This window comes from Pelecanus crispus, chromosome 1 (genome assembly GCF_030463565.1).
Source record: "Pelecanus crispus isolate bPelCri1 chromosome 1, bPelCri1.pri, whole genome shotgun sequence".
NCBI lineage: Eukaryota > Metazoa > Chordata > Aves > Pelecaniformes > Pelecanidae > Pelecanus > Pelecanus crispus.
Window position 1 is genome coordinate 2,711,044 of NC_134643.1, and position 16,107 is coordinate 2,727,150.

Sequence of the window (16,107 nt, forward strand, 5' to 3'; positions counted from 1 at the left end):
TTCCAAAGGGGGAACTCCAGTGTGAAGGTCTATGAAGTGACAACCGCTAATGACTTTTGACAATTTGACTTTTTCCTGTGTTGAGCTGCTCGGACTTGCCACCAAACACAGGGAAGTCTTAGAAAATGCCCGTTAGCGACAGTGACATGGTCTTCTCCCCAAGCCAGGCTCTTCATGCCTGATGCTAATTCCATCCAGAGAGAGATTTACACCTATTAAGCTCTGCAAAAATCTACTGTCAGCCTTGGTTATCCCAGTTTGATTTTGTATGAAAAGGAGAGGAAAACAACATATTTAAAATTGCCTTTAAAATTCAGCAGGCCACCTGAACGCCAGACATGTCTCTGACAAGATCTACCTAAGCTTCAGGAATTTGAAAGAATTATAAGAAAGATTTTATTTAATCTTCTTTTTGGAAAAAGAAGAAAAATGTCACTACTGTCACGCCATTGTTTTTTTCATATTTCTTTTTTGCCAACATATGTTAATTTAGAGGAACAATCATCTCTTAAATGCCATGGGCTAGGGGAAATTCTGGGTCATGATTTTAGAAGGCTTGCAATGATATGAGTCCCATCATGAGACTACACATGTACATGTGCTTCCCTACAGGAAAAAAAAAAAATGTAATCAATTTAAATCTCTTAATAAAAAAATCTAGGCTAAAAATACAGAATATATACAAGATGTTTTAATTTATTTTTCATTTGATGCTTTATTACCCAAATAAATTTTGAGTGTGGAGTTCAACTTACCAATGCGGGATACTTTTATCTTACATTAGGCTTTGCAACACCGAGGATGGAAAGAATGTGAAAAGGTGACAGTTCAATGGTGTTAATCCTTACGAATCAAGAATATTACTATGAAGTATAATTAATTTCTGCAGTAGTAATGGAACCGTGGCACATGGTTTCATCAAAATTCAACTTTGCCAATTAAATATCTTCAGGAATTTGGTTGTTCTACATCAAAATTATAACAGTAGGTAAAGGTCATTGGAAGCCACACTTCTATTCATTACACTTCAGATTTTTTTTTTTTCCCCTCTCCCTTCCCCTTTCTTTGCCAGACTAGGCACACGACCGAAGCAACTAAGCATACAAATTTGGTAGCTCAGCTTCCCCTGCTTCATTTGCATCTGTTGCTTCATTTGCGCACGTAGATAAGGTCAATGCAAATTGAAACCTCTGCCTTTTTTAAAAACTTTGTCCCATCTACCATTTAACACGATCATTTCTCACACAGACTTAGGGGCAACACTACCTAAGACAGTTTTTCTCTCCTACTATAGCAAAGCCAAAATGAACAGTAATCCCTTTGGGGTTGAACACAAAGAGGCTTTCTGGATAGCAATTTATGCAAGACGCACAATACTTTTCAAACCGGGCGTGTGTGCAGGGAACTCTGAAATAGCTTTTATTTATCAGCCCGCCAGGCATGTTGCTTATTCTGCCAAACTTTCAGGAAGGTTTAAGGGCACAGGAAGAATTTATGAAAAAAACCCCATCACCTTAATTTTGTTTATCTAACTGACTTGATTGACATTTTTAAATTATATTGTACTCTCAATAGCTATTGCCTTCAATTCAAAGAACTTAGCTACGCTACTTCAAAGATCATATTTTTAACATTGTAAAACGCTTGATGGTAGGTAATTACAACACATTATCAGAATAACTCTAATACTGCATATACTGCCTTGCAAATGACAACCAGCAATTAAACCCATTACTGCCTTTCATCAAACCAACCAGAAAAAAACACTTAACTATTGGCCTGGGCGTATCTAAAACTGATAATAAGTACCCATTCTGCTTACTCGAACAATAGTTCTCTGTCCTTGACAACTTCTATTTGTTTTTTTTTAATATGGAAGAGTTGCCAAACATTTTCTTTAGGAGGCTCCCGAGGGATGCACATTGCAGATCTCCTCCTATCAGACAACAGAAAACGTGCGTTTCACATGACTGGAATGGATGTTCACACCTTTTGTGTGACCAGACACGTGCCAGTGGTGGGGACTTTGGGGAAAAAGGCAGATGAGTGAAGGTTGGATGAATTGTTTTATCAGCAGATCATATAGAGATAAGTTTGGCACCTCTTACGTAGAAGAAAGATTGACCCAGATGAATGAGAAGCAGAAAATACTCCCAAATACTCAAAGTGTTATGAAGAACTAGGAATAATGCTGCCTGGGAAGGAGATGAAACAATAATTTAGGAGCCAGGCAGAGGAGAGAGAGCGAAATACCAATGTTAAGAAAAGACAGCAACTAGCAATCTAGAGATTCCTTGCAAATGATTAACTTTTATTATTTTTTAACAACAATTTGCTTTCAGTTCAGATTAACGATTTACAGGTGAAGCAGGCTGTCTGATTTTCAGAGTGAATTGCAGGACCCTTTTTCCTTAAAATCAATTATACGGTAGGTATCAAGAGGGATGGCTTTCACAATGAGGAATGGATCGCAGTGATAAACTGCACCGCACTGTAAAATAAAATGAAGAACGATTCTAGACTGAAGACTTGTCTCCACCTTTTGTAAAGATGTAGCAAGAGAGAACGGTTTTATTTCTTCCCTGTAGTATTATAAAACTTCAGAGCATTTAGATTTTCCTACTCTGTGTAGCAGTTTTGATTGTGCTGTGATCTCTCCACTGTCTGGCCATCCACCAGACCATGGCTCTCCATGGCTGTCATTCATCCTCCTCCAAAAGCAGCAGAATGGTGACTTTCTTCTGAGAGCTCTGGAGACCTATTAGAAGGAACCAACTCCGACTCTTCCCAATACTTCTCCCTTCTTGTTGTATTTAGTGTTCTTTCTACAAGTTCTCCAATTTTTCTTTGTATGCAAAACAATTACATCTCATGTCCACTGAACCTGGCTTACGACTAAAAATTATCAACTTGGGTATCCCAAAATCAAGGAACAGACAATTTTTGAGGGATCTGCACTTATTTAGCAATATTATTTGACCTTACAGAGTGTAAACATTTTTTTTTAAACTTTGAAAATACTCACTTTCTTACTGTTACTGGAGACATAATGAATTTATTGAAAGAAGTCACAAAAAATTACTAAAGCCACTAAGAGCTTCAGTCAGAACCTGATCAGCATTACACTTTACAGTATACACAGCACTGCTAGTACACTGCCTTCTCTGTAGTCTTTTTATCCTATGATAAATCAGCCAGAGCAGCCAAAATAAAACCTAAATAAAAAGCAGCGCTTTTGTGTTCAGAGGCATTATCATTTAGCATCCCTGGTACCACCACTCCATTAGTTTTAAGTATTATTGCAAAGATTGCTTCTTACGTTACAATAAAGACTGGAAAAGAAGAGATGCTGTTAGCTTCTGCTATTTTGTAACATTTGTTTTAGCATTTCCGCAGCAAAAAACCCCAGAAACCAACTGATCTGAAGGTACAGGACTAGGGGGATGGACCTTAACTGGTCTTACTGGGCTCCTGAAATCTCAAGTTGCCACTATCATGAACAGCAGTTGCATCTAAAAGTCCATTTCAAAAATTAAATTCCCCGTGATATGTCACTGTCTGGATTTTCTCCAGGAACAAAAGTATTTACTGGTGTCCATATACTCAAATAAACATCCATAACACTTAGACAAGCTGTGATTGACTGGAGTCCGCCTTGACAGAAACACAGCTTCATACCCTCCTGTTCATGCTCCGTCCCTCAGTGTAGAAGCACTTAACTGTCCACAAAACCCCACACCGCGCAACAGCCACCAGTAGGTTCTCCGACAGTGCTATTCATCTACGGATGACAAACTACTCAACTGACGCATGGAGTAAGAGTTACTGCCAATTTACAGAGAAGGAAGCAGAGGCAGAAGTGATTAAACGTCATCAGACACTTGGTCTGAGGCTGCTTCCACTTGGCCTTGCTGCTACCACGCAGGAGTGGGGTCACCAACTCTGCGCTAAGAAGCTCCCAGCGTTTCACCTAGATTTCAGACGTGGCCTCCAGAAAGAATATTCCCATTTTCAAGGCCAGCAGAAGAATCTGACTTTAAGGAATGCAATGATGAGAAGAAAGGTGCTTGAAGCTTGCACAAGACATTCATACCACCTTGTGCTAGATGTGGTCCTCGGAGTTGACGAAGTCACCCAAGTAAAAGTTGACTAAAGCACCCAAGTATGAGCAGGCAGCAGAGTCATCGCTATCAGGCTACAGAAGGACTCTCAGAGCTAAACTAAGCTGTCACAGACCTGTTGCACCCCCGCCGAGCAAATCCATTTGTAAAAATACAACCTGGAGAGACAAAGGTACAAAAAATGAGAAAATCCGGACCTTGATTAATAACAGTGGGAATTTATGCCTTTCAGCTATGTTCTGCCTATTCCAAATCTGCACAGAATTTATGACCGTTCAACTCGATGCTTCATCGACAGCGGCTTCATCCCTGGCAGTCGCATAACCAGGATTTCCACGCACAGAGCAATTTCACACTGAGGTGTTAATGAATTGATGTCTCTGAAAAGCTTGGAAGTTATCAGATGAAAGGAGCTACAGAAATGATTAGCAGTGGTATTACACAATGTGCAATTACTGCTGATCTATCTGGTATTCAAGACGCCTGGGAGTCAAAATAACCAAAATAAAGGCCAACTTCTTCCCTGCAAAATTTCTTTATGGCTATTCTGCAGAGCTCTCAAAATTAGCAAAATTTAAAATTAAACTCCTCAGGAATATTCCAGCAAAATCTAATCTGTGTATGACCTCGTGTCTGAAAAACACACTCTTCCATGGGCTGACTTCCCTGCAAGGCGTCTCCTATGGTGCTACAAGGATTTTCCTTTTGCCGTGCACCTTTGGGGCGGCATGAAAACCCTGCAAGTGGTTGTGCAGCCACATCTGATGCGTCCGGACCAAAGATCCTGGTCTATAAAACAGGAATAAATGAGGGTCCCGCACTGTAACATCCACGACAGAATTCAGCAGAACGGGAAAATGCAGCTTACTGGTGAAGTAACTTCAAAACCATTACTTTTAGCTCTGTTTAGCAAACTGAATAGGGTAATAGTTGAAATAAGCACTTCAGATTTCACTCTCTGAAATCACAGATGAAATTTAAATACTTTGAAAATCTCTTTTTTACCATTTTAGTGTCCTTGGGGGAGAATGAAATTCACCTCCGTGTTCTGACTGGGATAACAGCTACAGTTTCCCCAAATTACAAAATTTTAAATTGCACATAATGTTTTAAATAGCTTTGCAAAAACCAAGCAAGAATAATCCAGCTAAAACGCAGAGCGGAGAGCTCTGATGTGAGTGGTCCATCACTAAGGGAACTCCAGTTCACTACCAAAGGATCTACCCAGAAGATCCTTTAGCTTAAAAAAGATGACATCTACGTAAAATGATAATACTACATAATCATAATAACAAGAACAACTCCTCAAAAATCAAAACACCTTTCCTTTCAGATGGGGAAACGGAGTCCAAAAAGCACTGGCATTCTGGGCTTTATATCTTTGCTTTTAACAGCAAATACAAAATACAGGAATCACCTTTTTTTATTTTCATGAAGAAACAGGTCTTCTGTATTTCAACTGAAAATTCATAAAGCTTTATGAAAGTAACCATGCGTACTCGCCGAAGTTTTTCAGGGCCATAATACTGTAACCTGGACTCAAGTCACACCAGGTTTTCATCCTTGGATTTCCCCTGTTATACACAGGGAAAGCCCACACTAATGTATTTTCTCAACAGCTTCCATAGACAGATTACAAACTTAGAATTTGCCAAGCCTTTTTCCCATTTTCTTCCACAACAAAAATGAAGGATGCTTTTCTATTTTTGCCTTGCGAATTTTTCTGTTGCTTTGTAGATTTTTTTTTTTTTTTTTGCAGTGTCAGAGTAGAACTTGCTATATTTGCAATGAAAGCTGGTGCTATTAAAGCAAGTTTTAGCTGCTGTGGAAACTCATTCCCCATTGCCAGCTGAGCTGCTAGAAAAGCACCAGCTCTTGCATGGCAGAATCTCACCTTGCGATTGAAGAGATTTATAGCATGAGATAAGCCCAAGCATTAAATGTGGATCTCAGTGTGTAACTCGGGATCCTTAAAGCATTCTAAGATTAAGCCATTTCATACTTCAGATGGTTAAATTAAATAGATCTACTCTTCCCTTCTAGCTTTGCTAAATACTTTTCTGACCAACAGGTTTTTAATTACCACAATACTCATGCTTCTGGTGAAGGGGGGAAAAAAAAAAAAGAAAAGAAAAGAAACAGGAAAAAGAAAATCTGTAAACTTCAATGCATGCAAGACCCATTTCAATCATATTTAATCTCTCATTTCATGAATAGAACACTTACAAACATTTGCAGAATGTTCCGTATAACAGATTAGCATGTAGATTAAAATTAATAAATAAGTAAGTGTGATTTTTGGTCCATGCTTCTACCACACCAGCTCCTTTCCTTCAGTCTCAGTTGCAATCTGGAAAGATGACCTTCTGGTAGCAAAGGAAGGTTGCTCACCATCTCTGATCAACTTCTTGCACCTATCCTGCTAACAAGGTGCCATCAGGCGATCATAATTCACAGCCAGTTTGAGTTCACACAAGATCCAGGTTTCTTCTGAAAGCAAGCTACGCATTCTACAAGCCCTGTCTCACCTTGCCGGTCCCCGCTACAATAACCTGAACCAATTCATCCGTCTGCCTGGCAAAGCACAGGCAGCAAACCCGTCACTGCCGCTACCTGTGAGCTTGTGTTGGAGAGGTGTGGATTAATGGGAAAAACCCCTCTTTTTTTCCCAGATCTTTTTTTAATTCTGCCGAACAAATTTGCAGCCATCATATGATTAGTTACAGAAGATACTTCAACTGAGCGCACCCTTGTAAAATTGTAGAATTTGCTAGAAGTTCGCTAACACACACAGTTTTACATGGAAACAGAGCTAAAAGCAAGCCGAAGAATTTCAGGTGTATTAGATTCTCTTAAGGAAGAACACAGTTATATTAAAAAAAGAAGTTTTTAGGCCTAGAAAACATGCTAGTGGAGTTGACTTTCAGCCTTGGATAGCTGGTTGATGGGTAAGGACACACTCCAACGTAAAATTATTTGGTCCAGTGATGCGACAAGAGGAATTCCCTAGACTACTTGCCACACCTGGTATCAGAGAAGAGCCACTACATTAATTTCATCAAATTTATCCTCTTCCTTCTTAGCTCCAAAGATTTGCCAGCATCTGTAAGACCCTGGGAAGACCAGACTAGCTTCTTGTGGTGGACTGACCTTGGCCAACTGCCAGATGCCCACCCAGCCGCGCTCTCACTCCCCTCTTCTACAGACAGGGCGGTGGGGGGAGAAAGTAAGATGGAAAAGCTTGTGGGTTGAGAAAAAGACATGGAGATCACTTACCAATTACAGTCATGGGCAGAATAGACTTGACTATTATATTTTTTAATTGAAATATTAAAGAGAATTAGTAAAAATCTGATAAACTGGTCTATAAATCCAGATTTTTATAACTCTATTGATTTTACTATAAGTGTACTACTGCTAATTGTTCCATATTGATTAGACTAGTAAAACACTAGTTCGATTAACAATAAATTCACGGGTCCATATACAAGACATGCTGGCTTTTGTCCATGTTAAAACTTTGTTTAACACTACAAGAAGCTTGAAAAGTCAAAAATAACCTTCTTCCAGTCCAACATCAACTACTGTAATTGTGGGAAAACCCATGATTATTCTCTGCACAGCATGAAATCATCACTGTTTGCCACCTTCTTAACCGAAATCCACCAGCCATGCTCACCATCTCTTTGGGAAAGAACCAGATGAGAAGATCTACACAAGGTTTGCTGGTGTTATCTCGAGACTTGCTGCCGTTCCCGCTGTCCTTAGCGTTCAGTGTGGCCTCACCTTGAGTACTGCATGCAGTTCCGGGTCCCACAATTTAAGAAGGATGTTCAGGTACTTGAACACATCCAGACAAGGACAACAAAGCTGGTGGAGGGGCTGGAATAAATGTCCTATGAGCAGTGGCTGAGGACACGGGGTTTGTCTAGTTTGGAGAAAAGGAGGTTGAGGGGTGACCTTGTTGCTCTCTACAACTGCCTGAGGAGGGGAAGCGGAGAGGGAGGTGCTGAGGTCTTCTCCCTGGGATCCTGTGATAGGCCACATGGGAATGGTTCAAAGCTGCACAAGGGGAGGTTCAGACTGGACATTAGGAAGCATTTCTTCATGGAGAGGCTGGTCAAACACTTCCTAGAGAAGTGGTCAATGCCCCACGCCTGTCAGTGTTCAAGATGCATTTGGACAATGCCCTCAATGACATGCTTTAGTTTTTGGTCAGCCCTGAAATGGTCATGTTGTTGGACTAGACGATCACTGTAGGTCCCTTACAACTTCTGTTCTAAGATACAACTCAGGTTTTGTGACGCAGTATTCAAAAGGAATAACTAAGTCACTGAAAACTCATATGACATCATAAATCTCTGCTTACACTCTAATAAAAATAATAGTGTTCAGCAATATGGGGAATCTTAATCGTGTTCCATGAGAACATGAGTTAAATACTAGCAGTAAACTTAAGCAGTGCTTCCATTAAGAAAACTACTTTGTTGGCTTGATGAACGTAATACGGGTTAGGAGTAAGTCATTATCATGGAATTGAATTAACACTGTTCTCAGCTATTCAACGCAAGTTCTTGCAAATGTCAAAATTTCTATGTTCTTTCAGGTTGTATTTCATCTGAAGGAAAGGAGGAGCTGGAGACATGTGAAATTTCTGACAGGCTGTTGATTTCCCGTATGGATGAAGCATGTTTGAAAACTCAAAACTTGACTGATCTGCTGAAGCACATTCTCTGACAGACAATATAAAATCAATGCATCACATATTAAGAGTTTTTTTGGCGTGTAAGAGTTTTTTTGTTTTTGTGGGAGGTAGGGGGGGGATTGCTTTATTTTCTGTCATTGAAAATGAACAGCCTTACCTTAAGGTTTTTATAAACTGTCATCTTTAATCAGACACACACAGTAAGACTGTCAGTTCTCATAAAGCATCAGGGGAAAAAAAGCACAAAACGTGAAGCTGTTCCCCATCCCTTTCCCATGAATGTGCCCCGTTTCTGCGGTGGCCTCAGTCAGAACTAAACCTTTTCTTAGCAGTGTCACAACAACAACCTCTTCTGAAATGTGTCTTTATAATTCAGCGATGCAGACTTTATGAGAGCTTGTCAAAGAGAAAAGAGTTAGGATTCGCCTGCAAGAAACATTCATTCCCGCTGTTGACAGATATAAAGTACTAAATGTCAACAGCAAGGGACTCGTCAACTAAATGTCTTCTAAACGCTCATTAAACCAGGGGGAGAAAAAAAATTCAGTAGGTGGGTGTCAAATTGCTCCCTTAAGATTTCGATTCAGGTCAATTGAAGTAAACAGCGAGTGTATGAAAAGTTGCATCAAGCATCTGTCATACTCAAGGATGAATATTAGCGATTCCAAAATAGAGACGGGAATATTAAGCATCGCAGTGACTACGGGTACCGTAATGAGAAGCAGGAGCCGAGATCTCCCGATTTGAGCCCCATTTGTCTCGCCGCACCGCCGAGCCTGCGGAGAGGCACCATCTCCCCGCCTCCGTAGCCTCCCTCTCTAAAAGGAAGATACTACCTACCTTGCAGAAGTGAGATTTAGATTAAATAAGTGATATTTTTTTCCCCTCTCTTTGAAGATAAGGGATATGTCTGAATGTAAGACTTAAAAAAACCAGTATTCATGAAATGTGGATAGCTATATTTTTAAGGGGTCAGTGACTTTAAAAGTTTGCAAATAATGTTTTCCTCTGTACATAACAGCAGCTCAGACTTTTTTTTTTTCACTTAGCCCCTTATCCTCTGCACATTATTCAATCTGAAATACAAACTTCAAGCAGTCAATATTATATGTTCCCTCTCCCAGCCTCAGTCAGTTTTATCGATTTCTCTAAAATCAAGTATTTTAAGGTTTGATTTCAGAAAGCTAAAGACATCAGCTCTCATTATTTAGCACTATCTGTGCTGTAGGATTATTTGACATTTTCCATCTACTTCAATAATAACACATACCCCTTAGACTGATAAAATACCACATATTTTTCTTAACATACTTGGTATCATTTAACATAGTCTAAACATACTAAATGTAACTAACAATCTAACCTAATTTTCACGCTCCTTTCGCTTCCCAAAGAACATATTCCCCATGTTATCAAATATTAATTTTATAGTACACAACTACAAGACATTACAGCATATTTTAAAATCAAAATAGTTGTCTATTATTATAGCTGTACAAATATACTAATAAAAGGGATTATCAGCGAGGTACACACGGGCTCTTAGCTCTAGACATAGTTTTGTGCCCATTACAGTTATGTAGTTATGAACACTGCTCAGCTGCAGCAGCAGCTGATGCTCACAAAGACCAAAGGACTTCGATGCCCCAGAGGAACCGATGACAACTTTGCGATCCCCTCCCAACATTTTCAAAACAAACAGAGGATTTAAATTCTACGTACAGTACCTTTTATCTTGCCATATCCTGAATTAAATAGAAGCTTGACATGATTATTCCCAAAGCATGGAAAGCTAAAACATGACTGCTAATACATATGTACCTGCGTGTATGTACATACTCTGTACGTTGTGCACCTCCCTCCCAAGGACAGGTTACCCGTGGAGTCTGAAATTTGACCTTCAGCAGTTCAGAGCTGATTGCCACCACTTGGCGAGGAACACGCTGGTATCAACAGGCAGCAAAAGTAAATTACTATCCTCCTTGATTATTCCCTAAAGCATTTATTTTATCTATTAAAAGAGCAATCACTCTTTTATTAGCATTAATGTAATGGGAAGAAACAGGAAATTCCAAAAATGCTATCAGGTAAAAAGCTACTGCTTTAAGTCATGGGGACGAGTTTAAATGAACATAATAATTTAAATGTTAAAGTGTCAAATTGCTACCTGCTCTTTTCCCCCCACTCCGACCAATCTGAAATACCAAGAACGAGCAAACTTTGCAATGCTTTGGACCATGCACACACCCCAGCGTTAAACTTAGTCTTTGCATCTCAACCACCACCAGCAGAGTCAAATCAGGAATTCCGCCTTTCTTTCTCCCCCCACCTGCCTTGGTTTTGGTACTCTAATAAACCGACACTTTTGTTTTTCACTTTCTTGCTCTCCAGACATTGAAATCAAAGGCAGCAATCAGAATATCACTGACAGGCTGGCAGTTCTTCCCACCTGGCAAAGGGGGAGATCCCCTAAGACAGGCACTGCCCAGTGGACAGAGAGGTAAAGGGTGCCAAGCCAACGCAGCCTCTCCAGTCCACTTCTTCGCAAGGACACAGTCTTGCTTCGAAGCGACTGCTTCTTCCAAATCAATGAACGCTTTGCTTTCTCTTCCATCCTAAAACCCTTTCAATTGCTGCTTGATCTTAATGAAGTGTGGCTGGTATTAATAAATGGATACCCTTGCGGCCTTAATACCCAACATCCAAACGATGTTCAACTGAGTTAGCATCAGCGGCGCTTTCACGACTCAAAACGCCATCATCCCCTCCATCTCCGGTCCCTCCCCCTTAAGCCTCAAGACTGCAGACATCTGTTCTTCAATTGTCTGGTAATAAACATACTCTATAAAGCATATGTAAAATGATTATTACCCTGAAGAGCCAAGTGCCTTTCAAATGCCAGCTGAAACAAATAAACAAACAACAACAACAAAAAATCCCCACCAAACAAATGTTACAACAGACATCACTCAGGCTGTTCAATATTCCACAACGGAAGGCCTTCAGTATTGGTCCCGCGTGTTTCCTTCCTCCATCGGGAGGCGTTAGTCCAGACCAGTAACACCAGCACTTTCACGATCGAAGCAGATGCCGGTTAGCAGCGAAGGATGAAGCAAGCGACTGGACTCTTTTGGTAACTTTTATACTTCGACACCTCCCGCAATATGTAATTAAGGAAAATCAGATGTGTATTCCTCTTCAATTTGTAAGTGCAATTAGTTTTCATACGTAGTTAGTAAAATCTATTCCCAGGAACCACCTCCACTGGAATACCCACTTGTCTTCCAAAAATTCACTATCCATTTGTTACGTGTGTGGTGGTGTCATTAAGTCCTGGTAATTAATCTGGGCCTTGGTGCATATCAATTGTCCTAGTGGAAATTAGGGACCTACATCCCAAATGATGTAACATCTCACTTCCCAACTCTGGCTCGTTGCTCTAAATGAATTTGAGGGAAGAAAGACTTTGACTATCATTCGTATGTATTTGCCTTTACACTCTCCATGGTTGTAAGTTAAGAGTTTCCCTAAAGAAACTTTCATTACTGGAGGTATGGGGGTTACCTTACAGCCCCCTGAAAGCCTGCTGACTCTGTGTTCTTCAAAAGGATCTCCAGCCAAGCTCAACCTCAGTTTGTAAATAAAAAAGGAACCAAAAAAAGGCTATTAATAACCAGTAAACTTAACACTGTGATTGTGCAACTCTCTGATGTGATAGACAATGGCACTTTTCATATCACTAGTACAAAAAAAGAGAAATTCAGACTGTTGAATATGAATGCTCTGGTTACAACTCTCCACCTAATATTACTCTGCTGAATTACATTTTAAAGCCATCACTTAATGCGAGGCCCAGGCTTTATATCATCACACCAGCGTCTGGTTTCTCAGTGATCCAGTTAGCTTAATACTTTTAGAAGCACTCAGCTTCCTAATACAATCAGCTGGCCCATACAGTGCTAAAACCTCTCTGTCAACATTTTTATGTGAACTTGATAAAAACAACAAAAGAACGCTCCTTCTAAATAAACTATCGATCATTTTGAATTCAAAACATTCATTTTAAGCCTGTACAAGCGACATCGATGAAAGATGATTGAGGCAGGCCGTAAAGAACCTCGACAACAAATGGAAAATAAAGCAAGTGAAAACTTCACACCTCTGCAGCAATTACCTCCTTGAGAGCTTGACACTTAATACAATAACGTATAGAAAAGGGCGACAAATGTCTAACCAACAAGGAATGCACACATAGGATGATGTGTTAGAAATTATTGCCAACGTCAATATCTTAGCAAATCCACCATATTCAGCATTTTATAACCACAGCCAGCATCATACAGCCAATTTTAACAGGAGTCAATGGGTAAGCCAGTTTGCTGGTAGGACAGGTTCATCGCTATCGACTCCCATCAGGAACAGAATTCCCTGTAGCGAATCATTATCACCAAAAGAAATCCAGTCCTATAGTCGTCCCAGATATGCTGCATCACGTGCATGCCAAAGTTGAGGATCGCGAGTTAAAACTAAGAGAGCAAGGACTCATGCCAAATATTTGTCCTGTGGATCATTAAGGTAGGTAAAAAGCACTTTTTAAAAGTTTCTACAGTCTTCTGTAGAAGACTTCTGTAGACTTCTACACCCAAACTCACTCATTCTGCAGTGAGAAAATGGTAAGCTAGGTCATGGAGTATTTTCTTTCTCTTCCTGCAGTTATTGATGAACTACTCAATGCAAGGAAGTTAAGATGTTGCAGATGGTTGGCATGAAAAATATATTGTACGCAGATACCTTAATCTCGATGCAATTATTTGTTATGAAGCAAATTATTTCTACTGCCTATCTTGCAAGCTGGTAATGAAAAGTGAAGTGTTTGTGAGAAGTGCTATTTAAAGCACAGCACGCATGTTTGACTCAGATGGCAAAAAAGGGGGAAAAATTAAGCAGGAAGGCAAATAGAAAGAAAGAAGTTTTTTCACCAGTTTCTAAATCAAAGTGAAGTACCTCATCAATAAAAATAAGAGCATCACCACCTCCCTCTGTGCTTGAAAGAAGCCTTAAATTCATTACAGATGAAGAGATTGAAGTCCATATCATAGTGGTCATATCTTTAATAGCATATTGCATCTTAACCGTTGTCCACCTTTTCTTATAATAAAATGGCTGAAAGCTAAAAATTACACTCTAGCAAATTTATTTTTAGCACTTTTCTTCCATTTGAAAAGAGAGAGAGGTTGTGGTTATGAAATGATCCGTTTCATTATGGGCATCTAGCAATCAACTAAGAGTACAATGTACGCAACCCTTTTTTCAAGGAAAGTTCTGAAAAAACGTAACAAATTTTAATGTCCTCGCAACAGGTGCTGCTCAAGATTATTCCAGTATCTAGTGTCATAGCATCAGAAATTTAAATTTGGAGGAATTTACACACTTTCCCTCTGCATTTTTAAGTCCTGAGAAGTCACAAGTGACCACATTTCTCAGCTATCAAGATGACAGTCAGAATACTCCTTCATCTGGGGATCAGATTCCAATTACTTTTTGTTATTATTGCTTGTTTTTAGCACTGGAGAAACATGCCCTGTTGCCTAAGTGACTCATGATAGTGAGTAATACAAACAGAGCCAAGGAGGGAGATGCTGTCTAAAGGTGCCAGCACTGAATAGGAAAGGACACGTCTGATGATAAAGGAAAACCCTGCAAGGAAAAAGCAGAGATGGAAGATTGACATGAATGGAGAAAAACTTCATATTATTTAATTCCGGCAAAACTAAGATGATGAACTGTTAGATTGCAAAGTAAAAAGAGCAAAATTAAAGTATCAGAGGTGAGTGACTTGCTGAGAAGAGGCTTATTATAGACTTGCTCTGTTTTAAAGTTCCAGCAGTCCTTGGTGAGCTGTGAATTTCTAAGACTTTAGTAATTGGCACAGCACTTTAGATCAGGCATTTAATTTGCAGTCCATAGACCATGCTTGTTTTACCAAAGGATGAACTTACCTTGCAGTTCATAAAGTATCCTTCTGACTTTTTAATAAGCATAATGGACAGTCAGCGATAAACAATTTATGACAGGCTGCAACCAAACTTTTCCTAACTTGGGTCAATAATAAATTACACTGTTCAATGAAAAGGGGTCACTCAGGCAAGCAATCCCACTTGGTATGCTAGTTAATTTTGGAAAAGATTAAAGAGCATTGGCACCAGGCTCAACTAGTGATTAGTTTTTACACGCGTGCACATCAACAACTTTACAGCAAGCCCATTTCTGTTGGACATTATCTCAGAAGTGGCAATGTGCCCATAAAGAAAGTAGGTTAATTCCACTTATTCTAATTATTTGCACCTGTAGAAATGTGTAGAAAAAGCCTTACTTACCTGAGGAGGGGATGAAAGATGACAGTAATGTTTCTAGCTCCTGGTTTGCAGACAAACTTGGATCCGCCACCTTCAATTAAGTTATCATCTGGTCCTCCTGGAAAATAACATGAAACAAGTTGTCTAACAGATCTGAACATCCCTTGAATTTTAGACAGTAAGTGATAATTAAACATTTAGGTCTGTCTGTGAATGCTTCATTCCTGGTGAAAGATCAGTAATTAATGCGAAGATACGCTCTTTCTATCCTCTTTCTGCTCAGAGAAAGTACTCCTAATGCAATAGGAACAACACAGGTAGTATTTATACATCACTTTAGACTCCTCTTTCCATAGTTAGCGACGGTATTGCAGAAAGACTGGTAAGTGCAGGTCTCGTATGGCACAGGACCCAGTTTCAGCTGCCGAAGAGTTTCCCAGCCACGTGAGATGAATTTCTCACTTGGGTCCCATACAGTGCTCAGAGGTGCTAACGGGATACCACGCGCACAGGTGAGAGATGCCCCGATACCATTAAGAGACTTGAGCCTCGCGGTTCTTCATCCCACTGACATCACCCCACCGACAAATGGGGACCTCCAGCCTGAAGTTTCAGTGACTTGAGCAGCTTTTGGAACAGCCCAGAACCAAACAGCTCTTAATTTGCACACGAGCACACATTAAATGATCCTTTCTCAAAAGCACAAGGGCTTTCGCTTTGTGTAATAAACACCCGAGGTCTTGTCCATGTGGATATAATGTATTTTGAAGAACATCATGCTTGGAAAGGGTTTTAAGAGCAGCACTTCACTGAATTTTGCTGCTTCCATATTGCTGTATGGGACGCTCCCGCACCTCTGACTGGTGACACCTCCATTCAATGCCTTGGAAGGTAGTTTGGTTTTGATTGCCAGTGACATGACATT

At 39.9% G+C, this 16,107-nt stretch overlaps 1 protein-coding gene across 1 annotated transcript in view; it reads right to left on the reverse strand.

The window, feature by feature from the left end:
* The window catches only part of EXOC4 (exocyst complex component 4), a 421,646-nt gene that overhangs the window by 211,097 nt on the left and 194,442 nt on the right, over nucleotides 1-16,107 (reverse strand). Inside the window, exon 10 of the mRNA XM_075720228.1 lies at nucleotides 15,204-15,300. Within this exon, the coding sequence (XP_075576343.1) occupies nucleotides 15,204-15,300 (97 nt within the window). The remainder of the gene's footprint in view (nucleotides 1-15,203; nucleotides 15,301-16,107) is intronic.